Source organism: Bacillus rossius, chromosome 2 (assembly GCF_032445375.1).
Source record: "Bacillus rossius redtenbacheri isolate Brsri chromosome 2, Brsri_v3, whole genome shotgun sequence".
Classification (NCBI taxonomy): domain Eukaryota; kingdom Metazoa; phylum Arthropoda; class Insecta; order Phasmatodea; family Bacillidae; genus Bacillus; species Bacillus rossius.
In genome coordinates, this window is record NC_086331.1 from 1,301,900 (window position 1) to 1,314,545 (window position 12,646).

At 37.9% G+C, this 12,646-nt stretch overlaps 1 protein-coding gene across 1 annotated transcript in view; it reads right to left on the reverse strand.

Annotated features, from left to right (window-relative positions):
- Positions 1-12,646, reverse strand: part of LOC134529017 (facilitated trehalose transporter Tret1-2 homolog) — an 82,070-nt gene that overhangs the window by 63,010 nt on the left and 6,414 nt on the right. The window contains exon 2 of the mRNA XM_063362689.1: positions 4,848-4,971. Within this exon, the coding sequence (XP_063218759.1) occupies positions 4,848-4,925 (78 nt within the window). The 5' untranslated portion in view covers positions 4,926-4,971. The remainder of the gene's footprint in view (positions 1-4,847; positions 4,972-12,646) is intronic.

The following is a 12,646-nucleotide window of genomic DNA, read 5'->3' on the forward strand; positions in this document are numbered from 1 at the left end:
CACCCCGATATAATTCCACCAGGGGCAAGAGTTTCCCCTCTTAAAATTCGAAATGTCGTCAAATTATCAACGAAACATTTCGGCGAGGGTTGGCAGGAACTAGAAACCTTAAGTTGTTTAAGAAAGTTCTCAAGTCCACGAAGCAGAAGCTCACCCGAACAACATGAAGAGGAGGAAAGAAAGCGCGTCAAAATTACGGAGAAATTGCCGATTTCATTGTGTAGACCAAAAAGACAGTAATTCAATACAATACTGGTTCAGCAATAGAAATAATAGACATTTACCAGCATTTTGATAAAAATATACTAATGATACAAATAAATATTCTTAAAAATGAGGGTAGTGAAGCGTAATTGTACTTAAAAAAATAGTAAAACGTTTTTCAGTGATTTTTTTATCAAACGAATTAATACATCATGCTAAAAGTAATACATGGTCTAAGTTATTTGTACCTACTACCCACAGTAAGTTTAGAATCAAAACCAGCCACATCCATGAGTTAGATACAAAAGTAGCTACATTCAGACCGTTTTTAAGTAACCTTCAACCAGCAGGTGTTATTATTGTGTTTATAAGCAAATATAATTGAATGCTACAAAATTAAAAGAAAATCTAAAATGGTCTAGAAAGAAAGAGTTTTTGGTTTTTTCAGAAAACAAAAAGGTTTGTGGGGTTTAGCTGGTTTCAAACCAACGACTCAATTAACATCGACTATGATTGTCAAGTATTTTTTGTTCCCTAAACCCTCGCGGTGGCATAACAATTTTAATTTCCAGTTTTTTAAAACGAATCTCTGAGCTATTTAATCTTGCTAAACGAGAAGAAAAACATGGTTTTTGTGTAAACCGTAATGGATAAAACTGCCTAAATTTTATTGTTAAAAAAGCTGGGTGTTTGAAAAGACTAAATAAACTGAGGCGTACAAACTGTATAACATAAAAAGTTATACCCTGCTGTCCAGCTATAAGCTGAGAACTTAACTTTAGATTAAACGACATAGAAAAAATTATGACATATCTAATAGTACTTTCCCAAGAATGTACGTTAGGGTATTAATAGTTTAGAAACAAGGAATTGAATTAGTAATTTATGGATGAACAATTAATTTAAATCTAGGGAATACTATGTGTGCTTGGCAGTGACGTGTAGATATGACCGTAAAATACACATCTATCAACAGATAAGCTTACTCTTTATCAGCGATGATAACAGATTGGCGTTCAGTATATCGTAAATAAGTTTAAAAAACGAAGATAATTCCATACTTTTCATTAAGTATAATATAAACCCACGTTCTTGCTTGTCAATGTTTCAGAAATCATCTTAGAAACTCATGTACTAACTGTAAAAAACGTAAAAGTACATAACTAAACAAATTTATGCACTGGTTATAAAAACAAAATTTACAAGTTAAAGGCATCCAAAAGTTAAAAAAAAAAAAATACAAAAATTGTACTGACAATGATACCATCATACATTTACCTGAAGTGGTGATAAAAATTACCGACGAACTAAACATTAAAAAATTTAAATAATAAAAAAATGGATTTGTGTGGTTTGAATTCGGGATGCCACGAGTTCGACACCACCATCTGCAGTAATGGTAATTTCTGCCTTCTTAAATCGAATACTTATAGAGTTCCTTACCGCCCACATTAATTTTTCAATTATATGTTAAGTCGTTATCGCTCTCTGGTCAAGCTGTTGACCAGTATCTACCTAATGCTTGCGTTAAGAAATAAGTACTTGGAATATGATCGTTTCCGTATATTCTTCACACTTGTTTTAGGAAAATATTCGGCTAGGAACGGTTTCCTTTCGAGGACAGAGCGTCTCTAAGGGCTATTCACATGCGCTAGCCCACTTTGTGACTTGGCGGTCTTGAGTTTGAGCCCCCGCGAAAGCAGAAAATGTTCACACTATTAGTCCATGTTTGGTAAGTTACCACACATCCGACAACTAACAAGTCGTGAACATCACCAATTTTTATTCCGAGTCTTTGAAACATGCCAAAGAGCAGCATGTTCAAAAATGTATTATTTGAAAACATACCCCTGAATACTCACCAAACTCTATCGAGAAACCTGATTTGAAACTTGCTCAAAGTTTCGCCGCTGAAATTTAGGTAGTGGCACAAGGAAATACTCTCTCTACAGTCTACACCAATTCCGAGCCACGCCCATAGAGGCGGTAATGCATTAGATGCAGCAGTAAGCGTCGCCTTTAGAGGACAAATAAAACTACGGTCTCCATGGCTCAAGGCGTCACCGAATGTACAGGTTCAGAATGTTGCACGATGGAGAGTTGACCGCCTGAATCCCCAACATCGCCAGGGAAAGACGACCAGGGCGTGGCTGAGGCAAGGGGACTGCCGTGGTTCCCCGCTACCTTCCGCGTGTGGAGGCTGCTGACCTACCAGGAGTCCTCACAACTGGACCACTTACAGCCAATCAAGGTGCGATTAGCTAAGGTGCAATGCAAGGCCCTTGGGTGCCTTCAAGCATCTCTACCGGATGATTCATGCCTAAAAGTTAGTCTGGAAAAAAACGCGTTTTAGCCATTTTTGCTCTCCTAAACATACAGTTCAAAACGAAGCACAGGAGCAGAACCATTCATCCGCCCTCAGAGTATCCTTAAGTGCATTCCGTTAGCCGACCCCACTCGGATATACAGAGCAGTTTTCAATAGCGCGGAGCTCTGCGCACCGAGTGTGTGGCCCACACACCCGTCCATCAGTGAGTTTTAGCTCTACAGAAACAAAGGTGTAGAAAACAAGAAAGAGAAAATTTTAAGTTGCTAAGGTTACAAATTTTTTTGCACCCTCTGACGTTTACAAAATATTTAAAAGTTATAAATAAGCCGGAAATTCAAGACGAAACGACATGATTGAAATATAAACAGTTCTTGAGTTGCGTTCTTGCGGAGTGTAAACTCGGGTCCTTGCTTGGTATTTGAACAAGTGTTAGTGCCGATTCACGCTGTTTTAACTTGCGTCATCGATGTGTTCAGCTGTGTGTCACATGTTGTCGCGTGTAGTACAGCTATCGTACACAAGTCAATCTAACTTCAACTGGACGTAAATGTAACAACCACAGCGACTTAAATCATTGATGCAAATTGTCCCTTTGTTTTATTTACTTTTATTCTTATTCCTACAGACGTCAGCTCATTAAAAGACGGAGTATAAATGTATGGCTGCGCAAATAAACTACAACAAAAACTTCAATTGCCCCAAAAGTTTGTTACTTCAAAGAATGATTTCTTTAATGTAAACAACTGCAAAATTATTTTTGCAAAGAATTTTCTTTTTTCTTAAAATCTAAGTGTTTTTTTAATCAGCTTAACATCTCGCTTAGAAGTTAAATTAATTACTCTTGCTACAAATTTAACTTATGTTTCAAGCCAAATTTTCTAACCACAAAGATATATAAATTCCAAAATAAGCCAAATAAATAAAAAAGTTAGTAAAAGTATTTTTTATATTTTCTTTTATATTGTAGTTAAGTAAAAGTTTGATTGATTTAATTTAAATAAAAGTTGATCCAATATGAATATTTTTTATTGTATACAAAGACAGTTATTTTGTTTTTCGGTGATGGCACCGAATTACGTAGGTTTATTACAGGTGCGAGCATACTTGTTATAACATTAACTTGTGCATGTGGAAGTTTCAGAGATGCGTGTTCCAGTTGTTGATGTTTTCAAGTTGCATGTTCCAAACACACTTCTTAACATGTACCAAGATATTTGTTGAGGCATGACGTTCATGCTCTGTACTCCATATCACAGTTAACGTGCATTTCTCAGGACTCTGTCATTTTTTATATGGACGGCGATAATAAATCTTAAGATTAGACTTGTTGCAATTTTAATACAGAAACATATTAATAAAAATTGACGTACAGTTAACGAAACATTTATAAAACGAGTCCCCCGTTGACTTCAATGTGAAAAACCTGTCCTACGATGACACTTACCGGTGAATACATAGACACGCAACAATTGGCAACCGATGAGATTTTAAAGAAATGCTGATCCTTCACAGCCAGAACATATCTAGCTGTGAGTGCTTAAATTAAGATTGATCTCCTAACGTAGTAATTTGGGACAAATTATGCCGGAGGTTTTGAGTTTAAAAGCCAAAGCCAGATGTTTGAGTGAGGCGAGATTACGAATATCACTTAAGAAGAAACCTGCAAAACTTGTCATGCGTTCATTGGCTGCAGCCACAATTCCTCTTGTCTCTGGTTGCACCTGATTTGGTCAGCGGTTTGATAGGCGCTTGCCATTGGCTGCTAGTCCTTCAGGTTGTCAAGCAACTCGTGATCCAGTGACAAGGATGTACGGAACTTTACAATTCATATTGTTATCAATTAATAATGCGAATTTTTCAAGCGTCTAACTATGAGGTAATATGAATATATCGCACCATTTTTATGCAATATATGGACATACATATTAAATATTAATCAACAAGGCTTTGAATTTTAGCCTGACGCCAAAGGAATTCACAAAAGTTTTGGGTCCCTAGCCAAATGCATAAAGACCGGAAAATTCGCGATCTCATTTCGCGACAGGCTAAAATACAAATACTTAAACTTTCGGCCCTCTTCTGCAATTGGCTCATATTGCCAGGGACTGGAAAATCTCGCGGTTCCAACGACTTCTAGGATAGACTCCAAGATACTGTTATGTACTCGGGGAAATTTACACCTGCTCATTGGCTACTGACTAGTGAAACCCGTTCACGATCTGAAGCTTGTGTCTTTGAGAGTCCTCGAGGTAAAGAGCCTGTCGCGACAGGTCCACGAGGACTCCGGGACGGGCAGACTGGCACACGGACTCACCATGGCGACCGGCGAGCGGCGAGGCTGCGAGAACATTGCGCGCTGCGGTCGTCGCGGCAGCACTGTCGCCGCGCACATGCGCAGTCCGCACAGCCAATCACAGCGCGCGCCAGTCTTCGAGTGGCTGTCCTGAGGCGACGTCCGGCGATGACGTGACAGGGAAACAGCCAGGTCGCGTTGTTTTAGTTTACACGTTAACATCGACACGGAATCATACAAATTTAAATAAAAAATGTTCATAACATTAATTATTGTATGGCCGTATGGCTAGTTAAAACATTGAGTGTACATGTGCATGTCATGTAGTTCTTCTCTGTGTAATATTTAATCAATTTTTTTACTCTATTTTCAATTACCATGTTGTTGACAGGACATTTTAGTCTTCAGTCATATAAAGTTCAAGGGTTCTGAGAAGTTCGTTAGCAACATTGCATCGTAATGTCAATATTTGCTTATTATTGCGAACAGAGGCGGGTCCAAAGAAAGAAAGTATGTTTGGTATGGGCTGTAAATGGAAAGCGTGTGCGACTCATGGTTGGATATTAATTTCGCACATAAACGTCACTGCCCATTATGGTTCTGGATTATTCACGTGCTTTTTGAGTGGTTTAAAGTTCAAAAATAAAATGATTGAAGAGGGGATATTATTTTCAGTGTAACAGCTACACGATTAAGTTACATGTATATATAAATATATTTTTTCAACACAATATTATGTTTTATTTAACAATGTTAAATTGTTCAACCAGAAACAACATTAAGTATTTACAGATGTAGGGTAGTTCTGTACAGTATCTGCTTCTGAGAAAAAATTACTAACTCAAGTAGCCATTTTGCAGAAAGCCTCCACTAGATTCCATCTAGTGAGGTATCGGCGACTAGATTCCTCGACTAGAAAGTTAAGGGGAACTAACACTTGATGTGACTGAACACTCGACTCGTTAAGCCTAGCGGGGAAATCTCGTCGAATCTAATAGTCACGGCCACTAAACTATATTGTGCATACGGCCCATAGAGTATCAGTTAAGTATAGATAGACCCATCTAACAAGCGGTGCGGTAGAGACTTAGTGGACCCAACCGAACAGTTTTCATTGCCAACACAACGACAAAAACCGAGAGTTACGGTAGACAAATATGACGCCTTTTCAAGGTTATACAATTCTCAATTCTCTACGTTTAAGTTTTAATGCAGTAAGTTTTTTATTTCTATAGGGTAGTACCATTACATATGAACTGCGTCAAATTACAACTAAACTCTAAATAATTTCTACAAATTCGCGTGTATCTATCAATAACATTTACAAACAAAAGTACCTTCAATTGTTTATAGCATATGATTGACAGTCCGTGTAGAAAATCACACCCCAGCTATGGACAAGTGCTCAAAAGGTAAGAATGGATCTGTATGCGCACTACATACAACCAGAGTTCCACAACCCTTCCTTGCACCTGTCATACTGCACGTGAACTGAAGCCAATCAGACAGCCCACGGAGTGTTGTATCTTGTGTACGTCATGTCCGAAAATACGTCCCTGTGTTGGCAAAAATACTTGTACAAATTGTAAAAATCTGAGCCAAGTAGGTGTGAGAAATTTAGGTACATATTTTTTAGAATTTTGATACTTTTTTAAAATGTTTTGGTGTTTGTTAATATTTTTTATTTTAATTAGTGAATAAATATGAATATAAAATGAAATAACACGTTTACAATTTTAGTAAAGGGTTTGTTGTCGCTATGTCTATGTTTACATGGAAATAAATTTATTTTTCCTTATTCTATATGTATTCTTGATGTCGATTGGTCAAGCGAACGTGTGGCAAGTTTGAAGGAACTTCGATGTTGGCAATAAAAATTGTTACTACGCAGACCAGCCCACATTCTACATCTACGGTCACTCTACGTATAACGTACTAACCCGACCGAATGCAGTTGTTTTGACATACGCCATTGGAGTTTTGCACCGTTTGTCATGGAAAAATTTCGAAAAATTCGAAAATAAAAAAAATCACAGAAAACAAGATTGAATCAGCTGATGTCGGATAAACAAAACCAACGATGAAACTAAACAAGTATTATGGACAACACAAGGATGATAGCACTGACGAACACAGAAGGTGTCCAGTGACAACTGTTGTGACGTATCAAACTGACCAGTCTGTTTGTACCTGATGACGGGAACATATGTCAGTTCCCGAGAGTTCAAACTGCTCACCAGTTGCAGTACTGATTAAAAAATTATATATGCCCGTGCGAAGTATGTTAAATTTTTTGGTGAGCTACTGGTGAGACGATGACGTAGAACATACGACGGGAGGATACCGTGCTGATTTTGGTTTGGCTAGTAAGTTCACTACGTTGTCGAATATTTCCGTCAATTTTGCTATCATTCAATATCAGAGTGAAATTTTTTGAAGAAATATTGTTGAAATGGTACTAAAGAAAGGTCACGGAAAACAAACACCTAGTTATTGACTTTGGAAACACGTTATCCTTCGGGCTGCCTATGCAATTGGTCCACTTTTTTTTTTTTTAGAGAGTTTAAAAAGGCATATGAACCAATGTCGACACCAGGAAAGCGGCCCCTTTAAAAAGGAATATGAAATATTTTAATATGTTTCTATAATTTCAGCTTATGTTTTAGCCTTCTGCTTCCTTATTTAAAGTGAAGAATTGCAAAGAATTTAAGTTTACAGATAGGTAAATATAAATTATAAGAATTATTTGCAGATTTGGGTTTCCATCGTGTTTTAAACTATTGAGAATTTAACTTGTTTGAACTAAATGAGCCAAGTGAGTGATATCGTCTGGTGACATCCCGACAAGTGAATATCTGAACAATTATCGAGTTTCATACGTTGGTTGCCTGCTGCGTCCTTGTTCCGTCACTATATTGCGTAGTTTATAAACTAGAACACATATTTAAAATAAGAGCTTGTGTATTATGGGAACACCTATTAAATGTGCTATCTGATTAAGTGACTTTAAAGTGTTTCGTATGATATATTTAAGGATAAGCATGTCTAACAGATAATGATTTGATACGTAATAATTGATAACAGCTAAACGTACGCGCTTCTGTGTTAGTAGGCTAATCGGGGCTGGGGGAGCTTACATACTAAAAGTGAGCTAATCACACAACAGAAAACAGTGTACACTTTGCCTTGCCTGGTATGCGATACCAGGGCGACACTCAACCAACTGCTCTGCAGCTCAATACGATACCTTTGTAAACAACTGCCAGTGTTTCACCGAGCAAGGTTGCTTTACAAACACACGGAGGTGACTGCCTGCCTTCATCAGGTCTAGAAGCGCGGAAGCGATAGAGACTAGGATGCCTCGCGCACCACGTGCCTCCTCGCCTTTACGTGCGCCTCTCGTTGCTAACCATTGGAAATAAAAATTAAGGTCTCCTGCTCTTGATTTAACCTCCTACAGTACTGCAAACCAAAACGTAAATAATCGGAAAAACTTCGTGAAAACATCTGTTTTAGCAATTTTAACTGACAAAAATATACATACATTATTAGGGAAAATAGTACATCACGCTATCGCCTGCACAAGCAAGGCTCTCAACTGCGAATTGATCATTTATTTTCTTTGAAAATTAATTATGCTCCAAACACACAACAAACCAGCCCAAACTAGGCGATGACAAAAATTAAATGCATAGCAAACACAGAGAATCCCGTGAAAGGAATAAAATACCACAGCACAGACGAACACAGTGATCTGTCGACGAGGAGGCAGTGGAAAAAAACAGCAAATAAAGACAAAAACTGATTGTAGCCAACACAGAGACAAACAGACCGCAAAACTGATAGTAAACAAATAACCTGGACATCACAACGAAGACAGTACAGGCGAATACAGTTCCCATCAGGCACAAACAAACTGTGCTGTCTATGCTTGTAACTTTTGACATCTGCTGATTTTAGCTGGTTTCCTGTGTGTTTGCGTGATATTTCTCCACGACATGCAGTTTAACCAGCAATGGTGTATGTCAAAACAATTATAACTGCGGGTGAGTGACTACCCCAGCGGCCAAGGCCAAGAGCTCCGTGTGGGGGGGTCGTGAGGTCGGCGATAATGACAGCTGTTCGCGGCCGACGAATAGCCCGAGAACACAGCGGGACGATAAGGCCGCTCATCAGGGGCGAGGACTATGGTGGGAACTCGCCTGCCATAGCCCCAGCTCGAACCAGCCACGTTGGACTGGCTTTCTAGTGAAGCCCTGACTTCACTTCTCACACACTGTCACGAATATAGACACACTGATTACGTAAATTAACAATGCGTACTTTCTAACGATTTTCAAATTTATCACCGTCAAATGTCTAAGAAAATACTTAGAGGAGTGTCGTGCACATTAATAAATTCTTAAGTAAAGTTAATATCGCTATCGTAACCGAATGTAAATTAAAAGAGGTTTTGTCAGTATAAATTACAAAATACATACTTTTTTTGCGGTTTTATTTTGTGGTAGTCAATTTATTACGACTAATATTTTGCACATTTGCAATTACGTTTGTGTACCTATAATTACAGTGTACTTACAAAAAAACTGGGCACTGATAAATTTAACATTTATTCTATGTGTAATTTCATTTATCAATTTTAATGTGTAATTAAAAATGTTATTTATTATATAATATGAAAATTCGTGTACTTTTACCGTAGCCTGTAGGACCATTAAGTATTCTAGAAAAATTTGTGTAAAAATTACACCAACAGTGGGGCTTCTAGATTTTTTTTTCTTCAAAAAAACCCGGCAGAAATGTAAGTTTAATAAACCACTGCATACTTTTTACAATGTGCGGATGTCATTTGTAGAGACCTGCAAAATTCGCGGTTTCGATGGCCTTCAGGATAGACTGCACATACCCCTGTACACTCGGGCAAATAACGCAAGTTCATTGGCTGCCGACTTGTAAGTCGTCTCAGCTGGTTTGTCTGTGATTCGATCCTTCTTTGGTTGAGGGTTTATAACTGGTTGAGATTCGTCCAGATGAACAGTAAGCCAATAGCAAAATTATCTAAGAGGTATATGTGTTTGAGTTCTAACCTATCACCGAATGAATCCGCGAATTTTGCAGGTCTCTAGCCATTTGTCTCGCACGAAAAAACTTCCAGGATTGTCTTGTTGGGTGAATGTGCAGATCATGTGACAGGACCTCTTCGATCAATACACGCACCAAGTGCGCCGTTGTAAGTCAAGCTGAAGTCGAACACATGAGGACCGTAGAGAGGAACGCCTCGTAACCAGACACATGCTAAACTCTCGTTATCTCCTGGTCTCAAGTTAGGCTGCACAAACGTGTACCGTGTCAAGTCGATGTCTCGTGTTCATTGGCTGCAGCCACATTCCACCTTCTCTCCTGGTCGCCTTGTGATTGGCTGCTTGTCCTTCAAGGCGTGTCGAATATCTCGCGAATCAATGACAATGGTCGTTTAGGTGTATCAACCTTTCAAAACAAACTGTTCTAAAATAATAACGTGAATTCTGCGGATCTCTTCATAATTCGTTGAGACATGCTTTGTTCGCGTATTTAGCCCTTTCAGCGGGAAGTGTGGTCCAACACAACTCTTAACAATTACAACACACCAGACTTGCCAGTTATCCGGCCATAAGACTATAGCGTGTGGATGTTTCATTGGCACCAGTGTGGTTGTTCACACATGAGAGATTCTTCCTTGAAAAGGTTCTTCTGTTAGTTTAACTGGGAGCCAATGTAACGTCTCTGGCCTACCTATCAGGCAGTTAGAACACGTATTTGACCCTGACACTTATGTACGCAATTTGCGGAAACCACTTCCTAAGAGTGTTCCGACATGACGAAATGTTTTCATTATTTCTATTTAATTGTTTTTAGTTTGGTGCAGATTTTTCTCGCGAAAAAAATACTGAAAGACAATTAAACTGCAATAAAGTATGCCCACGCCAGTAGTTTCTTCTCTGTGATTGGCAGCCGTCTGCGAGAGAAGCCATCGCCTTACTTGGCCGGGTCATTCAGGATGGCCTTGATTGGTGGGCCACCAGTAGACTAAATCTGTAAGAAACTCGACCAATCACGAAACAGTGGTTAAAAAAACAGTCACGAAATAGTATCGAAAAATTTACCGCTCCTTTCTATTATATTACAAAAAAATTCGATAAAAGCTTTCCACTTTAAAATTACACGCGAAAAAAGTGGCCCCTTCATCATATACCTAAATAAATAATGAAGAAAAATAATTCTATCAATCATGTTTACAAATGTGTAATATCTTTGTTACAAGATAAATTATTTATGTTGATTTTATGCTTAGCTTCAAATAGCTTTTGATATTTAATCCTAAAATCCGTTTAAACTTTGATTTTTAAAAACGCTCGATTCTCGTTACTTTGTAGTAATATGCTACGATACTCACACTTATATTTAAACAAACCTGTGTCCTTCGTTCATTGGCTGCGGCAACGTTCTGCCATCTGTCCAAATGGCATATGGTTGAGTCATGCGAATTTTTGTTATTTTCTTATTGGCGTCCTGTATTTTGCGCACGTCAAATACCCAAAATACAATCAAAAATTTATTAAAATATAACAGTAACCATTTGATGATGTATCTAAATGATAACAAGGAATTTGCGTGTCCAAATGTATAACTCATTACATTAATAATAATAAATTTTAGGGAATAAGTTTAAAATATGCTTTCATCTTTTTTCTCGCAATCAAGCACTGCAAGGCGTTGTCAATATTGTTTGGAAATGCCCTGTTATTTCATATTGTGAAATTTCTTCATTACTTATTATTAGTGTCAGAAAATGTAAATAGCATAGAATATTAAGCAAATGAAACGTTGCATTTAGTAGAAGTTAACCGACACGGAAAATATTTTAAAGTCTTAGATAAAAAGCTAGCTTTTCTGTTTTTTGCAGGCAACATGAAAAAGTAATCTTGTCTAGAAATAAAACACGCCTACGAATGCAGCTTGTTTATAGAGAATATCTCCAATATCTTCGCTTTACGTCTTATTATGTTCCTGAACAAAACAGTTAATTATGCAGAATGTTCGGAAATTGTTCGGCAAAAATTTAATGAGTGGCGAGCATTTGTTTAAGGAACAGAAGTCCGGAAACACTACCCGGAAGTAGCGGCCGCCAACATAGCACGGAAATGGTAAATTCACTTACATTTCGACAGAACTTTAAAAAATTAGCAAGCTAACTCATCAAAGAGGTACATTATCATTAAAGGGGCTCAGTCTCATCAATAAGATACGATCTATCGCAGGATACAGAAGAAAACAATGCCTCCAACTGTATTTAACTACAACTGCTTTAATTTATCCAACTGGCTGCAATAGCTCCAACTGGCTGCAATTGCTCCAATTGCACTTGGATCCAACTGCTCTAAATTATCCAACTGCTCCAATTTCTCAAAATGGCTACACTCACTCCAACTGCTCCAATTTCTCCAACTGACTAGATTGGTTCCAATTGCTCCAACTGCTCCAACTGTCTTTGGCTTCAACTGTATTTTTGGCTCCTACTACTCTAATTGCTCCAACTGCTCCAGTTGCTCCAACTGCTCCAACTCTTCCAACTGGCTACAATAGCTCCATCTGCTAAAATTGCCCCAACTACACTTGAATCCAACTGATTTTAATTGTATTTTGCTCGAACTTGCCCCAATCGCTTGAATGAATTTATTACTCTCCATTTTGTTAGTCATTAGTGATGATTTTTTACATCTTTTAGTTACAAGTCGTACTTATTACGAAAACTCATTTTTAGAAATTAGATCATGACAAAT